General features: G+C 41.3%; 1 protein-coding gene across 1 annotated transcript in view; it reads right to left on the bottom strand.

Annotated features, from left to right (window-relative positions):
- Nucleotides 1–563: 563 nt before the first annotated feature.
- The window catches only part of man1a1 (mannosidase, alpha, class 1A, member 1), a 131,758-nt gene continuing 112,212 nt past the window's right edge, over nt 564–20,109 (bottom strand). Inside the window, 7 exon segments of the mRNA XM_019268758.2 lie at nt 564–6,024; nt 10,377–10,492; nt 10,750–10,922; nt 11,335–11,554; nt 14,750–14,865; nt 19,507–19,600; nt 19,688–19,811. Of these exon segments, the coding sequence (XP_019124303.2) occupies nt 5,898–6,024; nt 10,377–10,492; nt 10,750–10,922; nt 11,335–11,554; nt 14,750–14,865; nt 19,507–19,600; nt 19,688–19,811 (970 nt within the window). The 3' untranslated portion in view covers nt 564–5,897.

The following is a 20,109-nucleotide window of genomic DNA, read 5'->3' as shown; positions in this document are numbered from 1 at the left end:
CTCGGTAATTCATGTCATGAGATCACTGACGATTCAACACAGGTTCTGTTTTCTTCTGATTTTATCCTTTTCTGTTGTGTCAAACGGGAATTTCCGTAGAATGAAGCAGTTTTACAATATACTGATTTTTAAAATCCAGAGTTAGTCAGTGTTTGTCTGTGTGAAACTCTTAAATGTTCAGTTTAGAGTCTGAAAACTTGACATAGGGAGTCTTTTATCTTGTGTTTCTAGAGTGGTGTGATATTACGGACACGTAATGAATTGTTAAAATGTCTTAAAGGGAGTTTGGTGTAATAGTTTTCCCGGACAGTGCAAACCACTGATACATATATATTTATCGTTATATAGAGAATGACAGTTGTAGTTGACATGTTGTAGTTAATATAACAGTTGTAAAGTGGAGTAATACATGTAGTTTAAAGCCCCAGTGCTGTTATTCTCTATATCAGCACTCACGTGAACGACTCTTGTCCAATCAAATGACTTGGTCGTCACTAACTGTGGTATAATGGATTATAAACTGACAGGACGCTGCTGGGTTTTTAAAAAACACAACACAACTTCAAAACCACCATTTATTAAAAGATTTTTTTTATTCACAATAGAAGTGTAACAAATATAGTTTATTAAAAAGTCTGCTGCTTATTAATATCATTTGAATCCATAAACTCAGAAGATTTTTATATAAATGTAGAACGGCTCATTTGCCGGAATGGAATATTTACATTTTTTATTTTTTTTCTCAATAATATTAACACAATAAAACAGATTTCCCCACAGAAATTAAAATATTGCATATAAATGCAAAGTAAACTATGTGCAATGGAATGATTATCAGCAATACTTTGTACAGATACATTTCTGAGGTTGGTTTTCACGCATTTAAAACCTTTTTAAAAAAAAGGAAAACGCCGACCTGTTTAGAAATTATTTGAGTTCCGGGATCAGATCAGCCGTATTTAGTGATCGTGCACCACTTGCGAAGACAATAATGGATATAAATTAGAAGTTTCTTCTGGGAAAAGTGGTGCATTTTCACAAGAGCTGACCTTGTTTTGAATTCCTTAAAAGGCTGGCGTTCCCCTCCCCTTATTTATTTATTTTTATTTTTTTTAATATCCACCAATAAAAAAAGGCATTGGAACGCAACAGATCGTCAACACAATATTCAGAAAATCACCAAAAACAATCATTTTAGAAATAAAAACAAAAACAAAACAAAAACAAAAAGTGGAAATGAGCAGATGTCTGCGGTCCCTCACTATGTGAAGCTAAAGCAGACGTCACACTGATGGCTCACGTGAAAATCCAAATACATTCTGCATTTACTTCCAGTTCGGTTAGTGGAATGACCAGATCTGTGTCACATGAGTGGGGAAAAAATTAAAGGGCACCTACGGAAGTAACTCGGATGTAGGGCCTCGTGTCTAAAAACTGGGGGGAAAAGCAGTGGATCAGCCCTTTAATTACAATTACTCAGCCTCTATGGCTCCAGAATGGAGGGTACACACAGTTACTTTAACATATTTATAATCACCAAGATACAATCATAATTTAAGACTGCAACACCAACAAATCTTAATCGTTATTCCAAACCGCGTCATACTCAAAACACCAAATATAACCCCCGTCCATTACAGAATACAAATCTAATCTAATCGACTTCAATCAAATCAAATCCAGGCAGCTTCAATACCTTAACGTGGTCTAAAATATAGATTTTTAAATGAACTTCTGTTCGTCATCTTCACACCATTTGTGTCTAAGGAAAGAAACGCCGCCTCCAGTGGTCGACTCCGTCATTACCACCCCATCATTTGGCTGCCTGTCAACTTCATCTGAAATATAAATCACCACTGAAACAGCACTAACGGCTTATTATATTAAATGTTCGTATGATGCTTTACCCAAATAAAACTCGAGCTGATAACTTTAAGGGAAGTCAGTACTTAATTTGCAGGATGAAATCCAATCACAGGGCAAAGATTTAAACATTAACATGTCTTTATAATGGACACTGAGCTACAGTTTGATCATGAAACGTCCAAATCAAGCAGCTTTTGGTGTTTTAACACTAAACTGTATGACGCTTAAATAGATCTGGTTTTCTACTGAATATTCCTGCGTGTTTTATGTCTGTGTCAGAAACTCTCGAGAATAAATGACAATGAGAAAAATGTGCGTCTGCCGTGTGTCGATACGCCTCATGTGGCAGATTTGGATCATTTCCTACATTGACGGCGCGTCGCCGTCGCCGTCGTCCCGTCAGAAAAAGTAACAGGCTCAGGTTTTTCTCTGCCTGCTTCAACTTTTTGTGCTTTCCAAGAAAAACAAAACAAAAAAGAACACAAGAAAACAAAAATGCATATAAAATAAACTTCACTTCACATTGGATGGTACATTCATACAATTCCTTTCCACCCGGAAGGTTGTTTGATCGACTCCCAGGTGGTTTTCTTTGCCCTCTTTCTGCCGTTAAACCACATTTTTCTGCCATCGCTTTAATTTATTGGTGATATCGAACCATTCCGGGAGCTTAACAGCTCATCGTTGATGTTAAATTCTTTACAGACATCGGTTCAGGATGTCTCTTTGTTTTTTTTGTTTTTTTTTGGTAGATAAATATGCCCACAAAAAGAGTCGTGAACCCTCATGTTTTAGGGTCTGATCACGAACCTTTTAAAACCCTACAAGCGCCACCTGGGCGTCAGCTCACAAACCCTCCAAGTCCTATGTTCAGTACTACAGAATAAATTAACACAATCAGCAAAATTACAAAACAACTTCACATGGATAATAAATGCCTCTGAACCAACTAACTAAACAAAAACACAGATTCAAAACACGAGGACACTGTCGTCTGTACAGTGATAGAAAGAACATGGAGGGATTTCTCACAGCTCAGAAACTCAACACTTTGTTTCTACTGACTCGTACGTCTGTCGTTATAAGAGTAAGACTCGTTTATTTATTGGACAATCAGGGAACTTTAGCAGCGTTGATTTTGAATCAGGTGAAGATTAAATAAAAGAAACATCATGTGGGATGGTTTTTTAAACATGTTAATAGGGGATGTGAATGAAAGTCAGCTACTAGTTTCTAGTTCTCTGGGTTTTTTCTTCACTTTCTATATAAATTTGTGAGTTTTAGGAGCTCTTCTTGTTGCAAAGAGGACCTGATCAGCAGCGATTTGCAGCAGAAAACAAATTTAGCAAATACGGGGACATAAAATGTGGAAGAAAACAGAAAAAAAAAAAGACGAGATGAGAGCATTTAAGATAATACCCAAACATGACGGTTGTATCGGGGGTTTGTGAAACTAAATGTTGAGGTTTAAACTGTCACTCAGCTCAGCCGCCTTCCAAAAGAAATGAACTGACTTCAACAAACTACTTCAGATGTTGTTGTTGACTGAACTTTCTAATGACGGACCATCTGCCAGATCTTCGCCGTGACACTTGAGTCTGTTTAAAGCTCATTTGTGGAGCTGAACATGGGCAATATTCAAACAGGCAAAGCCAATTAAGTCTTTCAATAAACTAAAGTGACTAAAGTTTCCGTCTGAGGTCCAAGAAGATCCAAGTTTGGTGATTTTTGTACGTTAAAGAATTTATCCTCCTTTCATGTGCTTGTAATTACGGGATTTTCAATTCAAACAAAGCTTTGGTCGACATTTTGGAGTAAGATGTTAATAATTAGTGAGAAGAAGTGACGGTTACATAATGTTCTTGACTTTTCAGACTCCAGCCATTTAACCCCACATGTTGTGGTGTAACTGGAAGATCTGGCCACTAGGTGTCAGTGTAGTCAAGGACACAACTGGGACTTGGCTGCTGGCTGAGAATATATTGAGCATGTAAGATGTATTATTTTTCCTCAGATGAGTGTTTTCACAGACTCAATATTGAATTAAAAGTCTAATTTTGGTATAATCCTCCTGACATGGGAACTTCACTTAAAGCTCTAAGACTATTTGAAACTCTACCCTCTTCTTTGTGTGTTTGCGTGAGCTGCTTTTCCCTCCGACTCCTTTTCAACAGTGAAGGCACTAGATCGAAGACTAAACTGGATTTTTTTTTTATTATTATTATCTGGCTACAGTTCTGTGTGGCATCAGGAGAAATCTTAACCATAAAATCCAACTAAAATGAGTCGAGCTCTCGCTGAACGAAATGTACAACAGTTTGTGTCAAATACAGTCACACCCCCCCAAAGACCCTCCCCACCCCGATGTGTGGAGGATGAACTAATGTCTCGATGACACAATGGTAAAGCTGTATAGGGTCAGTATGGCTTTTTTGTGTTTTCTGTGTTTGTGTGTGTGCGAAAGGTGAAATACTACAGCAAAGACGAGTGTCTGCGTCTCCTCATAGAGGAGAGAAGATCCTACAGCCGACTCTAAGCTGAGAACTGGAGGACTGAGACGAGAAGAAGCGATTTGAAAATGAGGGTTCGACGGATACAAAGGTTTGCATGTGAAATCTGATCAGTCGGTTTCCTCTTCAGTGGATTTAAAAGGTCTAAATTTAAGGATATTAACACTTGGAGAAGGTGAAAGAAGGAAATAAGATTAAATTTCTTCATTTCAAAGACCTTAAACCAACAACAATATTGAGTGTCGACATTTATCCTTGACTTGAAATATTTGGTTTGCCAGAAAACAAGTCAATAAATAGAAAACACTCAAGATCCACTTATTTACTTACTCATCTCCATGCTCCATCACAGCTGAGTAAGACTATCAGACGTGGTCGATAGTTCTGCCAAAGTGGACCTTGAGGTCAGACTCTTCCTTTATGCAGACGATGGTATCATTTACTTTTAAAACTATGTGATCACTGATAATTCATGGATGGATGAAATTACAAATGAGGAAACCTCAAAACCTTTATCGGTCGAACCCCAGAAATAAAGAAGCCAAGAAAGATACGGATGAACTGATAAGCAGAAGAAGAAGAGGGACAGCTTTGTGTAAACGTTGTGGGGAGAATGTGAAATTACTGGCAGGTAGAGAGCTGGTGTGGCTGTTCGTCCTTTGTCACACCAAACTCAGAGGGAGGAGGAAGCAGTCCGGTGTTCAGGTAACGGGGTGGTGGTGGTAGCAGAGGTTTAAAGGTTTAAAAAAAGACCTGGGGGTGTGCTGCGTCTTTCCTTCAACCCCCACAGAGACAATGTCCAAAGACGATGCGGAAGTTGGTTGCCGGTGGTGGCACCAGTGTTGGCGCGAAGTGTTACTTTTCACATACTGAAGCGGTACAGCAGAAGGAAAACGCGTGGGAAGTGATCGAAGTAAGTCAGCCTTGTAATCCTCAAACGAGAGTTTGTTTCTGGGTTTGATGCCCCCTCTCCACCCCGCCCAAAAAAAAAAGCTCAGGTCCAAAATATCCACATTTAAGGGAGACGACTGGTGTTCGGGGTCTGTCAAGTGTTCTTCTTCACGAAAACAGACAGAGCTGTAGCTACGAACAACGAAATCACTGACGAATAACTGGTCCGACTGTCCCTCTGAATGAGTAACAAAAAAAACAAACCTGGTGGTGAAATAAACTGCCACTGAATGCGATGACATCTTCAGAGAGTTTTTAATAATCTCGTCTCTGCCGATGTCACGTTATCCGGCAGTAAATATGTTGGTTCAGGACTCGACCGGAGCTGAACGAAACAAAAACAAAAAACTGGATTCTACAGCAAGAGTTCGGCGCCGTCAGGCTCTGAACTCGACAGTATTTTGATCCCATTTAAAAATAAAAAGTGAAATCCGATCAAGAGGCATCTGTAACCATTGGGGGACTCCAAATGGCTAAACTGTTTTTCAGACAGACAGCTGGAGGCTCAGGTTTACAGGATCAGAGGTTCTCGCACTTGTTTTTTTTTTCTTGTTTTCTGGGATTGGTCCATTACTCCACTTCGTTGGGTCTGTCTGTTTTGTCCTTCTTGATAACCGGCAGCGGGTGAGCCTCGGTGTTAAAGACCCAGTGGTCGAATGGTAGGTGGTCGTCGTCGGAGAAGAGCAGGTAGAGATACCTGAAGGAGACACAGAAGGAAAGGATTAATCATCTTACAGAGAAAAACATAAGGGGCTTGTTTTCATGGTGGTACAACACGCAACACTCCAACAGTTTGGTATTTTCATGACCTTTAATTTGTCTGTCAACCCAACGAAAGAAGGAAGAATTCTTGTTATTTTCTTGCACAAAGTCAACTTGCAAGGAATGTAGTGATTCTGTGAACAAGGACAAACTCAACACTCGAAGGAGATGAACAAATTAAGACTCACAGTGGGCAATTTATAGAGAAAACCTGCTGCCTACATTACCCACAATGAAACATGACCATTGACAGACTGGTCAGGGAACAGCTAATGTTGCTTTCCAACTCTACACCCCCAAAGGACTTCCTCAAAAACTTTGCAAACCAGAAGCTTCATTGTCATTCTCTGCAGTTTCAGAGCATCTGGCTCATTGTGTGTTTATTTAGTCACCTCACACAACTTTCACACTTAATACTGAAGTATATAAACCAAAAGAGAAGAAACCCATGACCTGCTGACATGTTAAAACACCAGACGGTCACAAAAAAAAACATTAAAACCATCAACAAAAGACATTTTGGGATAAAAAAATGACAAAACACGATCAAGTTACTGAGGGTTTCCCATTGAATAAAGTTGTTTAACGTTACTATTGCTGAAAATATACTGTAGCAAACATGTGATCAACTACATCCACTAATAAAAATGTGAAATGCAGCTGAAACCTCTGGGGAGACCTTGAAAATGACTGAAGACATGTGAAATCTTAAACACGCTTCAGTCCTCATCTTCACTTCTCTGAGAAGATGACTCACTTTAGGAGCTTCGCTGTTTGAGTTGTGTTCAGCTTTTGCAATATTTATTAGTAATCCTGCCAAAAAAAAAAAAGACAGATGTGGAACTGAGAGGGGAGGATGGGATGGGCTCGGCTCAGACCGGTTTATGAAACTTGTGATGAAAGTGATGAAATTTTGCGGTTCAATGTCATCAGATTTCTGAAACAGCCTCAAAATAACACGATGAAACAAAGAAGTGAGAATAAGTCAAATAAAGTGAGTTTCAGGTCAGTTGCTCGGCTCGGCGTAATCACATCAGATTTCATCAGAAAAAACTGAAATCCGCTGACTAAAACTTAACGGATTTATTGGAGGAGCTCCTCGTCCACGAAGCCCTCAACCTCTACAACAAGTCCCCCGTCCTCCTCTGCCTGCCAACAAACCACTAGAAAGCAGTGAGTGATTGAAGGCAGGCAGGCGGGCGGCAGTGTGAAGTATGGCCGTGGCCTTGGCAGCAGTGGGAAGATGAATACTGGAAGTGGCTCAGCATGATGCCAAGATCCCAGAGTAACATTAGGAGGATTGGACGTACGGCTTAGCTGCTAAATGGGATTCATATTTTGCATCTTGACTGATGAGGTAATTATCATGTTGCCGTCCAGGCTGGTGGTCAGTTGCACTCAAATATTCTCCTGGAAACATTTGGACTCTCGTGTCAAGTCTCATGACTTTCCTATCATCCAAACACTGATCTGTGACCAGACATCGTACTCTGAGTGTGTTTGTGTGTGTGCTGTAATCAGGAGTCGAGGTGACGCTTGTTAAAATTTACTGCCTTATATAAAAAGCTGGATTGGATGGCACCTCGCCCACCCCAACAGGCTCTGTTTGACTAACCTTGACTTCCTGTCAACAGCTGTCTGCCAGAGGGAGGGGGGTGGAAAAAACAAAAGAAGAAGACGAAGAAGAGGAGGAGGAGGAGGACGTGAAGAATGGGGGGAGGGAGGGATGAAGGATGCAGGAGAGGAGGCCGTAAAGATTGGGAGGGAGGGATGAAGGATGCAGGAGAGGAGGCCGTAAAGATTTTGATGGAAATCGAGAGGCCGATAAATAAATGTGTGGAGAGCGAGGCTCTGCTGAGGTCCAATGCTGAACTGTTGAAGATGATTTTAATGAGGCGATGAACATTTATACGCACACGCCACTCAACTAATACAGGCCGGAGTGTCGAGGAGGTCAGAGGTGACCAATAACTCCTCTTTAGAGGTATCAAATGAATATATAAACGATATTAATACTTAGTTTTCTATAATAATAAACTGTATTGTAATATTAATCTTTGTCTTCAATCATAATAAATGGAATATTCTGTGGTTTTGGTCTAAGATAACAAGACGTATATCATCGGTTTGTTGATTTAAATCAGTGTGAGTATTACTTTTATAAAACGAGGCTATCAAATATAACATTGTTATTATGACTCATTCATTTGATGTAGCTCCGAGAGACATCTAGGCCAACCTCACACCGGGAGAGAACAAAGTGAAACAGTGAGTCACGGACTTCACATGACGATAAATCTAAAACCTTCATTCATCTTTTTGAAAGAAGGATCGGTGTCACTGTCATGGACTAAAGAAATATAAATAAATGGAGAAACTAACTCAGCTGTGTGACCACGCTGCTTTTTAAAGAGGTTTTATACAAACAGAAAAAAAACAGAGTCGTCGTTTAATTGAGTTTTTTTGGGAAGCCGTCGCTCGGCCTCGACTATAAAATAACAATAAAATGTAACGTTCATTGATTTGACACCCCACAAACACACACACACACATAAAGTACACGCACCCACTCGTTAAACTGTAGCTGTGATCGCTCGTCAGGGTTTAAAAACAGACTGTCCTCCTGAACACAGTTGGAAAGCCATCTGAGAGGGAAAGCCCTATTAGCCGGCAGAAATCACGCCGTGTGGCTCACGCACATTAACACGGACAAAGTCAGGCGGCCGTTAAGTAAAAAATATCAGCCGACTATTAAGAGGAAGTGAGAAGTAGTAGCTGCCTGTGGTGTGTCAGGACATGTGGTGTTTGTCACAGTTTCTCTCCTGCTCGGCTTTTTTTTCTGCTGTTTACTATTCAAATTAAAGTTGTGAGCTCATAAATCCAGTTTATGGGTTTCGCAGCCACAAACGTGGGTGATGACTGGTCTGTTTTTTTAAAACAAGCTCTGGTTTACGTCCATAAGATTTGTTTGTAATTATTAGACGTCTCACAGGAGAAATCATCCAGCTCGCTGTGGGTGGATTTGACTCATGAGTAGTTCTTAATGCTACAATATGTAACTCGAAGTGTCCAGATAGCATTAGTCATTTGAACAGCAGCGCCTCCTCGCCTCATTTTCACCTCATTTTCACCTGTTTATCATAGTAATTCGTCGTGTGCGTCCTCCTCAAGGACTTCTTTTTATGTCACATGGACACAGAAATGTGTGTCTCGTCATATCTGTGCATGTGACCCGCTGCGGTCTTAAAACATTGCTTTAAAAACGTCACTGGTATGTGGAAGAGCTCGGGTCGCCTCTCCTCGACCTGCAGTGTAAATATGTCCGCAGAGAGCGGTGCTTTTTGGATTTACAGCGTCTTAAAATGAGGCAATGTTGAAGCATCGTGCTGATCTCGTGGAGTTAAAGCACCATGAGATCGAGTCCAGCCGGAGAACTTTTTATATCATCCTCCACCGCTTTCATTTCCCGTCAGATCTTAAATCTGTACTATCTGATAAAGGCATAAAATGCAACATCTGCGTGTAGCACCTCACTTTAAGTCGCATGTGTGTTTGAGTTGTTGGCCTCTAACTTGCAGGCGCCTAACAAGATAAAATGAATTAGTATTTTACATAAAAAAATGAAGCCAAGTGCCAAAAGCTGCAGTTCCTCTAACGTCCACTTGAGGCTGGCTCCAGAAGTGAGTCAGTCTCCATAAGTCCCCATGTTTCACAGCAGAAATAAACATGTTTACAGCCTGGTACAAAAAACAGTTTTGGTCTCTGTAGCTAATTTCCCCGTTCATGACGACTGTACTGAGGGTGAATTTTTATGTGACTCGCCTGTTTAAATTACATCAAGGCTCAAATGATGCATATTAGGGGAAATGGCCACAGGTGGCTTGTTTAAGCAACCATTCAGTCTGAATTGCTGATGACTAGAGCCACCACGCTGAGCTTCAGAAACCTGTGGGTGACGTCACGGCAACTGCATCCATCCATGTCTGACACGGCTACAGTGTCGACCACAGACGTAGAAATTCAGCTTCATATCAAAGTCTGACAGAAAGACTGAAACATACAGCAGCACAGTCTGTGTGTGTGTGTAGTGCAGTAACCTTTCCAGTGACCTTACCCACTCTCTGGAGCTTATTCTGTATGAATGACAACGTCATACTTTGTGTCGGTGTGTGTGTGACTGTCAATCTGGGCACGCAGAGGCCTGGTCTCTCCATGAAGTGCGATGACAGCACAATCACAAGATGACAGAAGTGTCGAGTGTTTGTACAGAAGAGATGTGTGTCTTACTTGAGTGTCTCGGCCAAGTAGAAGCTCTGCTGTACGTCGTCGTGGTTGGGAGTCGAAGCGTAGACGTCTCTGACGCCGCTGTAGCCTGCTTCCACTTTGCAGTGCTGCTCCAAGGCCTGAGCGAGGGACACACCGCAGGAAGAGAGACACAGGGAAGACTTCATTAATCAAGCTCTTTGTCTACTGTACGGCAAACCTGATTAAAATAAGCTGACCTTTTGTTAGCTTCCTTCCTGATTTGTCTCTTACTTTACCCAGGGAAATAAAATACCTCTAAACTTCATGTGCAGGAGGACAGATGGGAACATTTTGCTCAATCCAATCTCACACAAAAAAAAAAAGGAGAAGCACATTTTCATTTCAATTAACAAACCTGAACAGCCTCCCATCCCCACTCCCTGTATTTGGGGTCATGGGTGAACCTCCACATGTACATGTAGGTCTCTATGACCTCCGGGCGGAGGATGAAGTATTTCTCATTTTGGCGAGTGGCGATGGCCTCGACCCCGCCGTCGAAACGAAACGCCTCGGGGCCGAGCTTCAAAGCTGGAGAGGAGAAAAGATAAAAAAGGATGTGATGTTAGTTATAAATAACAGAGTACATGGGACACAGAACATTAAAACATATTTATTATTGTGTGATTTATCTTCCATGTGTTCACATTTTAATAAGTCTAAGTTAACGTTCACCCAAGAAATTATAGTTATTCATAAAGTTCTGGCTTTAAAACATGCTGACTCATGACATGACTCGAGGATGGATTCAAATGAGGGAGATTAAAACAGTAATTCGATTGAAGATAAATATAAAAACTCATTAAAATAAGATGAATAAAGGACGTGCACTGAAGAAAGAGACGTCCCTGCCTTAGAGGCGAAGATGCTGCTCTTATCAAATATAACTCCAACATTTAAAGATGATAAAACGTTTCTGTTTTGTTTTTGTCTAAATATTTACCGGTTCGGGCGTAAGACTCGTGACAGGTCCGGGCGATCTCGGCGGCCATCTCCATCTGGTGGCCCGTCTTGTCGCTGGGCGCCCCGTCGGCTCCTAGAGCGATCATGCCGCCTGCGAAACAGGTCAGGTGACCCATCTTGTGCTCCAGAAGGCCGCCCTTCCACTCCGCTATGTAGGTGAGCCCGCCGCTCGACTTCCTCATCAGGTTGGTTTCTATCGCCTGGAAGAAGAGAAGCGACGATGCAGACGTGAGTCCAACACTGGCTAGAAAACACGACCTGTACAGTCATTAGCCTGAAAAACTGCAGTTCCTCTAACGTCCACTTGAGGCTGGCTCCAGAAGTGAGTCAGTCTCCATAAGTCCCCATGTTTCACAGCAGAAATAAACATGTTTACAGCCTGGTACAAAAAACAGTTTTGGTCTCTGTAGCTAATTTCCCCGTTCATGACAACTGTACTGAGGGTGAATTTATATACAACTCACCTGTTCACATTATATTAAGGCTTAAAGTTATGCAGGATTAAGAGCGTGGACGCTTTGATTGACAGGTAGGTGACGCTAGTAAAAAGGTCGTTGCTTTAAAATACAATCAAACATTTCTGACAACAAATGGCCGTTATTAGGAAATCCTGTATCTGGTTTGTGGAGCTGAAACAACAGCAGCTGAGCGGCAACAGTTTTTTCCAGAAACAACTTTTTTTTTTGCTGTTATTTCTACTTTCCTGCAGGCTATCTAACTTCTGTTTATATCTGCAAACAGTTAAACACTTCAGTGCCCGGTGGACAAGACGTGTGTCCTCCTGACAGAGTAAAATGTTAATTGTCGAATCCATAAAGAGAAGACTGCTTCCTTCTGCACATCTTCCTCCTCCTTGTAAACAATTTATGCACAAACTGCTGCAGAAAACTGCAATGCCATGACAGAAATGAGGAATGTGGATGGATGGATAGAACTCAGTGTACAAGTAACAAGAGAGTTTAAGGTGTAGTGATTCTTTCTCTCTTCTCTTATTCTTGGCAAACAAATCAAGACCGCCTATAATCCTTAAAGATTTATGAGTACAGTACCCCTGCGTGGTTAATCCTGTATTTTAGTCGACATTTATTTGCTCTCCTGTGTGTAACAATCAGAGAATCAACTTTCTCCGGCTGAGACCCGTCGCTTGTCACCGCAACTTAAGTTGACGAAAGCTTTCTGCAAGAGTGTGTGTGTGTGTGTTTGTCGTCTTATAGAAAAGTGTGTTTAGCTGCGTCTGTCTCATTATCTTTCCATCTGCTCAAACTCTATACGTCCTCAGGGTGACAGGGGAAACACTAAACGTTTGAAGACTTTGGCGTGACAGTGACCAAAGTCGAAGGCAGAGAACACTTCATCGCAAAGTTGCCACTTTAAGCAAAATAAAATTCTACGTCAGTCAAACAAAAGTTTATTTATGGCACTAACGCGGACATAATTCAAATGATTCCTTTTATTATCTAAAGAGCAACACTTCAATGCGAGCCTCAAGGTTATCCGGTCGACTGGATTCCTATAATAACCCCCTCTGCAGAAGAACAACAGTCCACTCTTCGATATCTAAAGCTGACCTCTTGTTTGTAGTCCGCTATTATCAAACAGCCATTTATTATAACCCGGAGGGTGCATGAAGGATGCAAAACCTTGTGGAGAAAATCCATGCAGCTCACCATCTGTAAGCAGCATGTTTTTGTCCATTCAGTGAGAAGAATTTCTAATTAGAGGTCACCGGCTGCAGATGACGCATTCATAGTTTTCTCCTGGTTACTTACAATGTTGACATGGACCTGTCTAACTAAGCGCAGTTCTGTACAAAGACTGTGGGGGCAGTGCGTGCAGCGGTTGAGCGACATAGACAGTGAATGAGAGTGAGGGAGCGCCGGCATTAATCAGTGGCGTCACCTGTAGGTTTCTGAAGTTCTGAAGCTGAAAATCTGTGGCCATGTTTGCTGCACTGTGTAATATCAGCAAAGACAAACATCATCAGTGATCATCATCACCTAAGGCGAGCCGGATGTTCTTCCACTTCCACGTTGGGTTCGTTTCTCAGCCATAGAGGTTGCTGCTTGGCCTGAACATAACCTCAGACGGCAGCAGACATTTAAGACCAGGCACCACCCAGGAATTTTATTCAATTCATGCCTTTAGTCTTTATGAAAAATAGAAAGCTAATATCAAAATAAAGAGTATGAGCCTTAGGCTACACAACGTTTATTATTTCTAGGTTTGTCCTGATCACTGTTTTCTGGCCTCCAGGGCTTTGGTAGTCATCAACAGTGAATATCTGAAGCATCCAATCTGGGAGAAACATCTCCCTGCTGAGCCAGAGCATTTTAACTGGTTTGGGTTTTGGTGCATTACTCAGCTCTTCAGCGGACATCATGACTGCAGAGAAATAAATTTATATTGGACGGATTTTCCCAGTTAAAAATGGTAATTACCAGATAATGGAAACTCTGCACAACAGCCAATGACACAACACAGCGATCGGCAAATTGCTGTATTGCTGTACACGGAGAGCTCCAGACGACTTTTGAGATGACTCAGATATTTTGGTAGGAATCCAAACAGTTTGAAAAAAACAAACCCTGTTTAGTTCTCGACAAATCTAAATATTTCAGGGTTTTTTGGGGCTTTTTTCAAGCTTTATTTTTGAGAGAGACAGCTGAAGAGGGACAGGAATGTGGGTAGACAGAGAGAGAGATGGGGAATGACATGCAGCAAAGGGCTGCAGGTCAGATTCGAACCCTGGGCCGCAACGCTTCGTACATAGGGCGGACGCTCTACCAAGTGAGCTAATCGACACCCAACATTTCAATTTTGATTTTTCTTTCAGTTTGGATCATTCAGTTGTGCATCAGGAAACAGTTCTCAGTGGTAGAAGTGCAACAGATTGGAAATTACAACCCACTGAGCTCAGCGATGGTTGGGACAGAAAGGAGGCTCAAGGCGCCTTCATCAAGCACCGTGTTACATTTTGCCATGTTACACATCATGTGTTCAGACTTAACAAAAGATTCTCAACACAAAATAATGAACTTACCTCCAAATCAAGATGAATAAGACACGAAGTCAATGATACAGTTGGATTAGTACAAAGTAGTAGTGCTACAGTGGTAAAATGTGAAGCCAAGATCTGCAACTAGTGATTGTTTTCTCAATTAATTGATAATTTGCTTGGAATATTTAGTTTGAAGTGCAAAAATATTCAGTTTGTTGAGACATAAACGAGAAAAAAGCTTCAAATCTTCACAAATTTGAGGCTGAACTAGAGATTTTGGGCCGTTTTTGCTTGAAAAGTGACAAATGATTGACAGATTATCAAAAGAGTTGCTTATCGATCGTCTAATCGGAAGTCATCTCAACCCTTACAAGGACATTTCTGCTGTGTGTGTTACCTGCAGGGCATCGTAGTACATCTTCTTGCCTTCCTCATCAGTCTTGTCACTCATCAGCCAGGCCTTCAGCAGGTACTCATAGAAACTATCACCTAAACCACCCACAGACACGTGATCTGCAACACACACATAAACAGATTATGAAAACACACGAAAGCCTCCTACACGCATGCTGCTTTACACCTCATAGATCATCCTCACGACACACGGCGAGATGTGTGTGTTTAATATAAAAGCAATATACCTGCAGCGTAGGATATATTGCGTGTATGCGTGAGAGGGGTTGGTGAGCCTCCAGCCAGCCGAGTTATGCTTTTTGTATTTCCCCTGCTGATTGTCAGTGAAGGCTCATCCATATGCATGTGTCATTAACGGAGTCCAGCCCTGTTTGTGGAGCGCAGAGATTAAATGTCAGCTGTGATCATCTTGAAGCGGCGAAGATGGTTCGATAAGAGAAGGCCGAGGACGCGATGAACAACGATCCGGAGAGAGATGATTTAAAATAGAGCTGTGTCAAACAAAACTTCAACTGACTGATTATAAAACATATTTATAATAAAGAAGTATAAACAGATTAAATTTAGTCATTTAGCTGACAGTGACAGTTGTAGAGGGGGGATAGATTTATCATGTCCAGTTGTTGGTAGCGTTGTAGAGGAGGTCCTCTCTGAAGAGCTGGAGGTCTTCTGGTAGGAACTGGTAGGACGTTCCACCAACGGGGAACAACAGACGAAGAGTTTGGATTGCCTTCAGGGTACGGTTGGCAGAGCCAGGCGGTAACATATGTCTGTATGAGGGTGTGATCTGAATTTAATGCAGGCTGCTACAGGTAGCCAGTGACATAAACCTGCCAAACACGACTCCTCCTGTATGTCCAGTATACGAAAGACTCACTCGTGTGAGGCTGTGGTGCAGAGATATTTCTTTAGACATTAGGCTGCAAACATCCCTGGGTCATAATTTATTCAACAAATCCCATCGCCGTTGCATAATTTCTTTCTAGATGAAAAACCCTCTCTGACTGAGACAAGCATAAAAGCCTTTTCTTTTTTTTTTTTGTGTGCGTGTGAGTGAGAATTTTTGTCTGTTGAAACTTGCTGTTTCTACGCAGCATTCCTAATTGAATATGTCATAATTTGCATAAAATACTCGGTTGGAAACAGTCACTGGCTGGCTGTGGAGTGTCGGCTAAATGCCAACAATTATAACAGTGGATGTGCTTTCAGAAGTTTTATTCATCAGATAACACGAGTACGTAGAGCAGAGGGACAGATCCATATTTAACCATTACAGACAACAACAGCCATCCAAATCAAGGGCTGGGCATCATAAAATATACCAGACAGGACTTGTAATAAGCTCTGAAACAGATCAGGAGTAATAATAAAACTAGATCAAAGGATTTCTAATTTAATGCCACAGCTTTCTTGTGGAAATCAAAAGAAATTGCGCAGACAGCGACTGTCCTGAACAGATGTGACACCTTTTGCAAAGTAAAATTGGTACCAAAGCAATTAATCACGAGAAATAATGAAGTTTAATTCATTTCAGAGCTGAAATACTCACGATGTGGCAGCAGGGGGGAAAGAAATCTCACCATATCTGAACAACTTTAGAGACACGACTCAAGCTTTTTTCTGGGTAATTTCAATTCGCCTCACTGCCTCTGCGTGTGTCCCATCCTATTGATTCAAACACCACAGTCGCTCAACAATAAATGACAAAGAACGTGATGTTTCTGTTCTGCTTTGTATGCCAAACGACGTCTCAGACAAAGGCAGGTTTTTAAGCCGTTATTGGTCTAATTTGGCTTATCGCTGTGGTTCTTGGTAGGTGGCTTAAATGAGAACACAGCAGGCTAAAGGGTAATTTTTTCTGATGTTCCTTAATGTCGTGTTTAGTTCCTGTGACTTCAGACAAGACGCAGACTTCAGTTTTTAAGATAAACCAACACTAATAATGTTTGTGTTGAACCTGCAGGACGCTGTTAGCTCGTGCAAACTTTGAAATTAAACAAAGACGAACAACAACACTCCTGCTCGCTTTAAAATATCAAGACCATTCTTTTATCTGTGCACGAAACATGAGGGAAACCGTATCGTTTTGCGATGACTCCTCCACCTGACCACTAGGTGTCACTGTTTCTGTCCTTGTGGTGGTTTTACAGGTGCTGAATGGAGGGGTCATCAACCTTTAAAGGCCTCCCGAACCCTGCAGACGCTCTGCGCTCTGCTCTTTCCTGCTTTTGCATGTTTGCTTTTATGTTCTCTTCATACACACCGTCACACCCATACATGCCTTTACACTACTGACTACTGATCACTACATGTTTATCTGATTTTCTTCCTACCACCTCGTGTCGTCTCCACTCCTTGTTGCAGTCTTTGAGCCGGGCTGTGACATAATTAACGTTTAATTTGTATAAAAACTCAACTGGACTCTGCTGGTGACGACAAGAGCTAACGCTCTCCTACCTGTAGCTTCAAGTGGTGTCGATCTTCTCACCTAACTTTCTGCAAGAAAGTGAATATCCCCCAACTTGATCATCTGATATAGTATATAATATAGATATGTCAAGGCTTGGCACTGTGAGTTTGTCCTCAAGTCAAATTCTTCTCTGCAGTGGTCAAAAACCACTTAAAGCTTTTAGCAAATGGATTTCGATATCAGCCCTTCTCCTGCGTCACTTCGATTATATCTATCCTGCTCTGACATGTGACAACTGGCATCACGAGAGGCTTTTTTCTGCTCGATTATTCTCCCAAACTATACCCTACACCCCGTCTCTATCATTCATATATATTTATATATCCGTCTGAAACTCTGTGTGTTCTCTCTTTTCCCTCGAACACCCACATTTCCTCCTCTTCCTCAAAGTCTCACCTCTCTGTCATTATCGTCATTACCTGTTCAGCGACACATTTTGAAGAGTCGGATAATGGATTCAAAATTACACCCTGTTGCCACAACCAGTCAGAAACAGAGACACCTGAACGGACACACGGACACACACACACACACTGAGGCTAAAGATAGGAGCTGGGGGTGGAGTGAGTGTGAAAATACTTGACACAGGTAAATAGCGGGTTTGCGGTAATGTAAAGAGAGTCAACGGGGTTCAAATGGAAAGAGTGACGAGAAGGAGTGAGAAGAGTCGACACAACACTTGAATCATTCAGCATCACTTGTTCAACGCTGCCTCCACTCATACAGTAGAAGTCATAGTGTGAAAATAAATATATTGTGTGGCGTCATATGTTACATAAATAAACGGAAAACTCGACGAGAAACACTGAATGAATCGTCTTTTTTAAGATCTGATTTATCTGCTTCTCAAGAAAGAATAATCAAAGATGAATTAAACTGTTAATAAATAATAAAAAAGGGACATTTTTAAATAAATATTTCAAAGTCTTAATGGCCCAAAAACTAAAAGCTGCCTCACTGTAAAGGCAGAAACTTGTGATTATTTTTTGATTAAACTGCTGACGATTTTCTGAACTCATTTTTCAATCGTTTTCATCCATTACATGGAAGAAAATGGTGAACAAATAATTACACATTCATCCCAATTTCCCAAATTGTAACTTGTATATTGAAATTTGTGTCTCTTTTGTCCGACCAACAGTAACTTGTATATTGAAATTTGTGTCTCTTTTGTCCGACCAACAGTACAAAACCAAAAGAGATCCAATTTATTACGAAAGAATATGAAAAAATAAGCCAATATTTCACATTTAAGGAGCTGGAAACTGAATTTATTATTTATGCAATAAATAAATTAATGATCAGAATAGTTTCTTAAGGTTTTGGTTGTGCATCAGGGTAAAAGAAGTTGATCTGAGAGCTCTATTAAGAGCTCAAGAAATCGTGGTAGATCATTTATGTAAAATAATTGGTGCAAAGTTCAAACTCTGAACCTGAGTGGGAGCCGGTGAAGTGATTGTAACATCACAGCGACGTGTGCGTTCCTGGTTTTAGTCAAATTACAGGTGTAGAATCATCATTTAAAAAAAAAAATCAGTATGAAGTGCATCGCAGCGGTCTAGACAAGTTGTAATTTGCATGCATTAGTGTTTCAGTGTCGATTTAGGAAAGGAGAGGTCTAACCTCGGTGACGGTCCTCAAGTGATAAATGCAAATTATATTAATTTTTCTGATTTCAGCCTCAAAGTCCAGGTTACTATTAACTCAAAGATTGCTGTGATTTTCATTTTAATTCCTCCGTATTTAGATGTGATCACCCTCTCACTTCCATCTCTACTCTTCTGATTCTTGCATTTGGATCTGCAAAACATTTGACCAGATTTATGCAACGGTACAAACATACAAATGATTGTTGTGAGCACTGAGGCACACCTCAAGAACTGACGGTTGGGATGGTCCGCTGTATTAAAACAAAACTGACAACTTAAATCTGCTTTAATGTGAGTGTTGACTCAGCAACTGGAATATCTTGTTCTGAGAAGAAAGGCTAATGTCGAGTAGCAGCGTGTCACCAACAGTTTAGTTTAGCAGCTGCAGTATCTGGTGAGTTCACTATAACTGACTCGCATGTGTCCAGTACAGCTAGTTTTAACAGTGCAGTGTGCTCATGATGAAATCAGTTGTCTTGCTAAAAATACTGAGCTTGAAGGGCAGTGTTCCCACTCAGACATTGCCATGACACTCAAGTACTGCACAAGTGGGACATGTAGGAGGAAGGCAAGAGAGAGGAGATTTGATTGGATGTGTTGGGAGGTGTGAGGAGAACTTACGTTGACCCCACTGGCCGCTGTTGGGGTTCAGGTAGTTTGGGTAGAGCCCCTGGGGTTTGTCCAGGCGATTTAGTACTTTCCGGATGTTCATTACCTAAAGATCAACAACAAACGTGTCAAGCAGAAATCAAGAAAGCAGAAATCATGCACAAAAACATCTATTCTCATTTGGGTGCGTTACCTTCTGCGCAAACTCAGGATTCCCTGAGAGTTTGCTGAGGTGCATGAACTCTATATGCAGGGTGCCGTACTCTGCCAGGATGCTGCTGCCGCCTGAAGCCCACGGCCAGTTTCTACCGATGCCGCTGAGCAAAGACAAAAAGAGACGGAGGTTTAAAAAAAACAAAGAAGAACAGAACGGTTTGATAAGCAGAAAATGTGATGCTTATGCAGAACCATGTCAACTTATTTTTGTTTTTTACTTTCTAACTTGTAGATTAAGGTAGCACAACACTGTTTTTTCCATTCATTTGAGTGGGGGTAATTCAAAAGAGGCAGTGACCTGCAGCCGAGAAGTTGAGCCATATCCAACTTTTTAAAAAATGCAGCCCAATGTCACGCTTTGGCCGGCAATCAAACCGGTCACAGCTCCACAGTCAGTCT

Source organism: Larimichthys crocea, chromosome XI (assembly GCF_000972845.2).
Source record: "Larimichthys crocea isolate SSNF chromosome XI, L_crocea_2.0, whole genome shotgun sequence".
In the NCBI taxonomy this organism is placed as follows: Eukaryota; Metazoa; Chordata; class Actinopteri; family Sciaenidae; genus Larimichthys; species Larimichthys crocea.
This window is presented reverse-complemented; position numbering and strand designations above follow the sequence as displayed.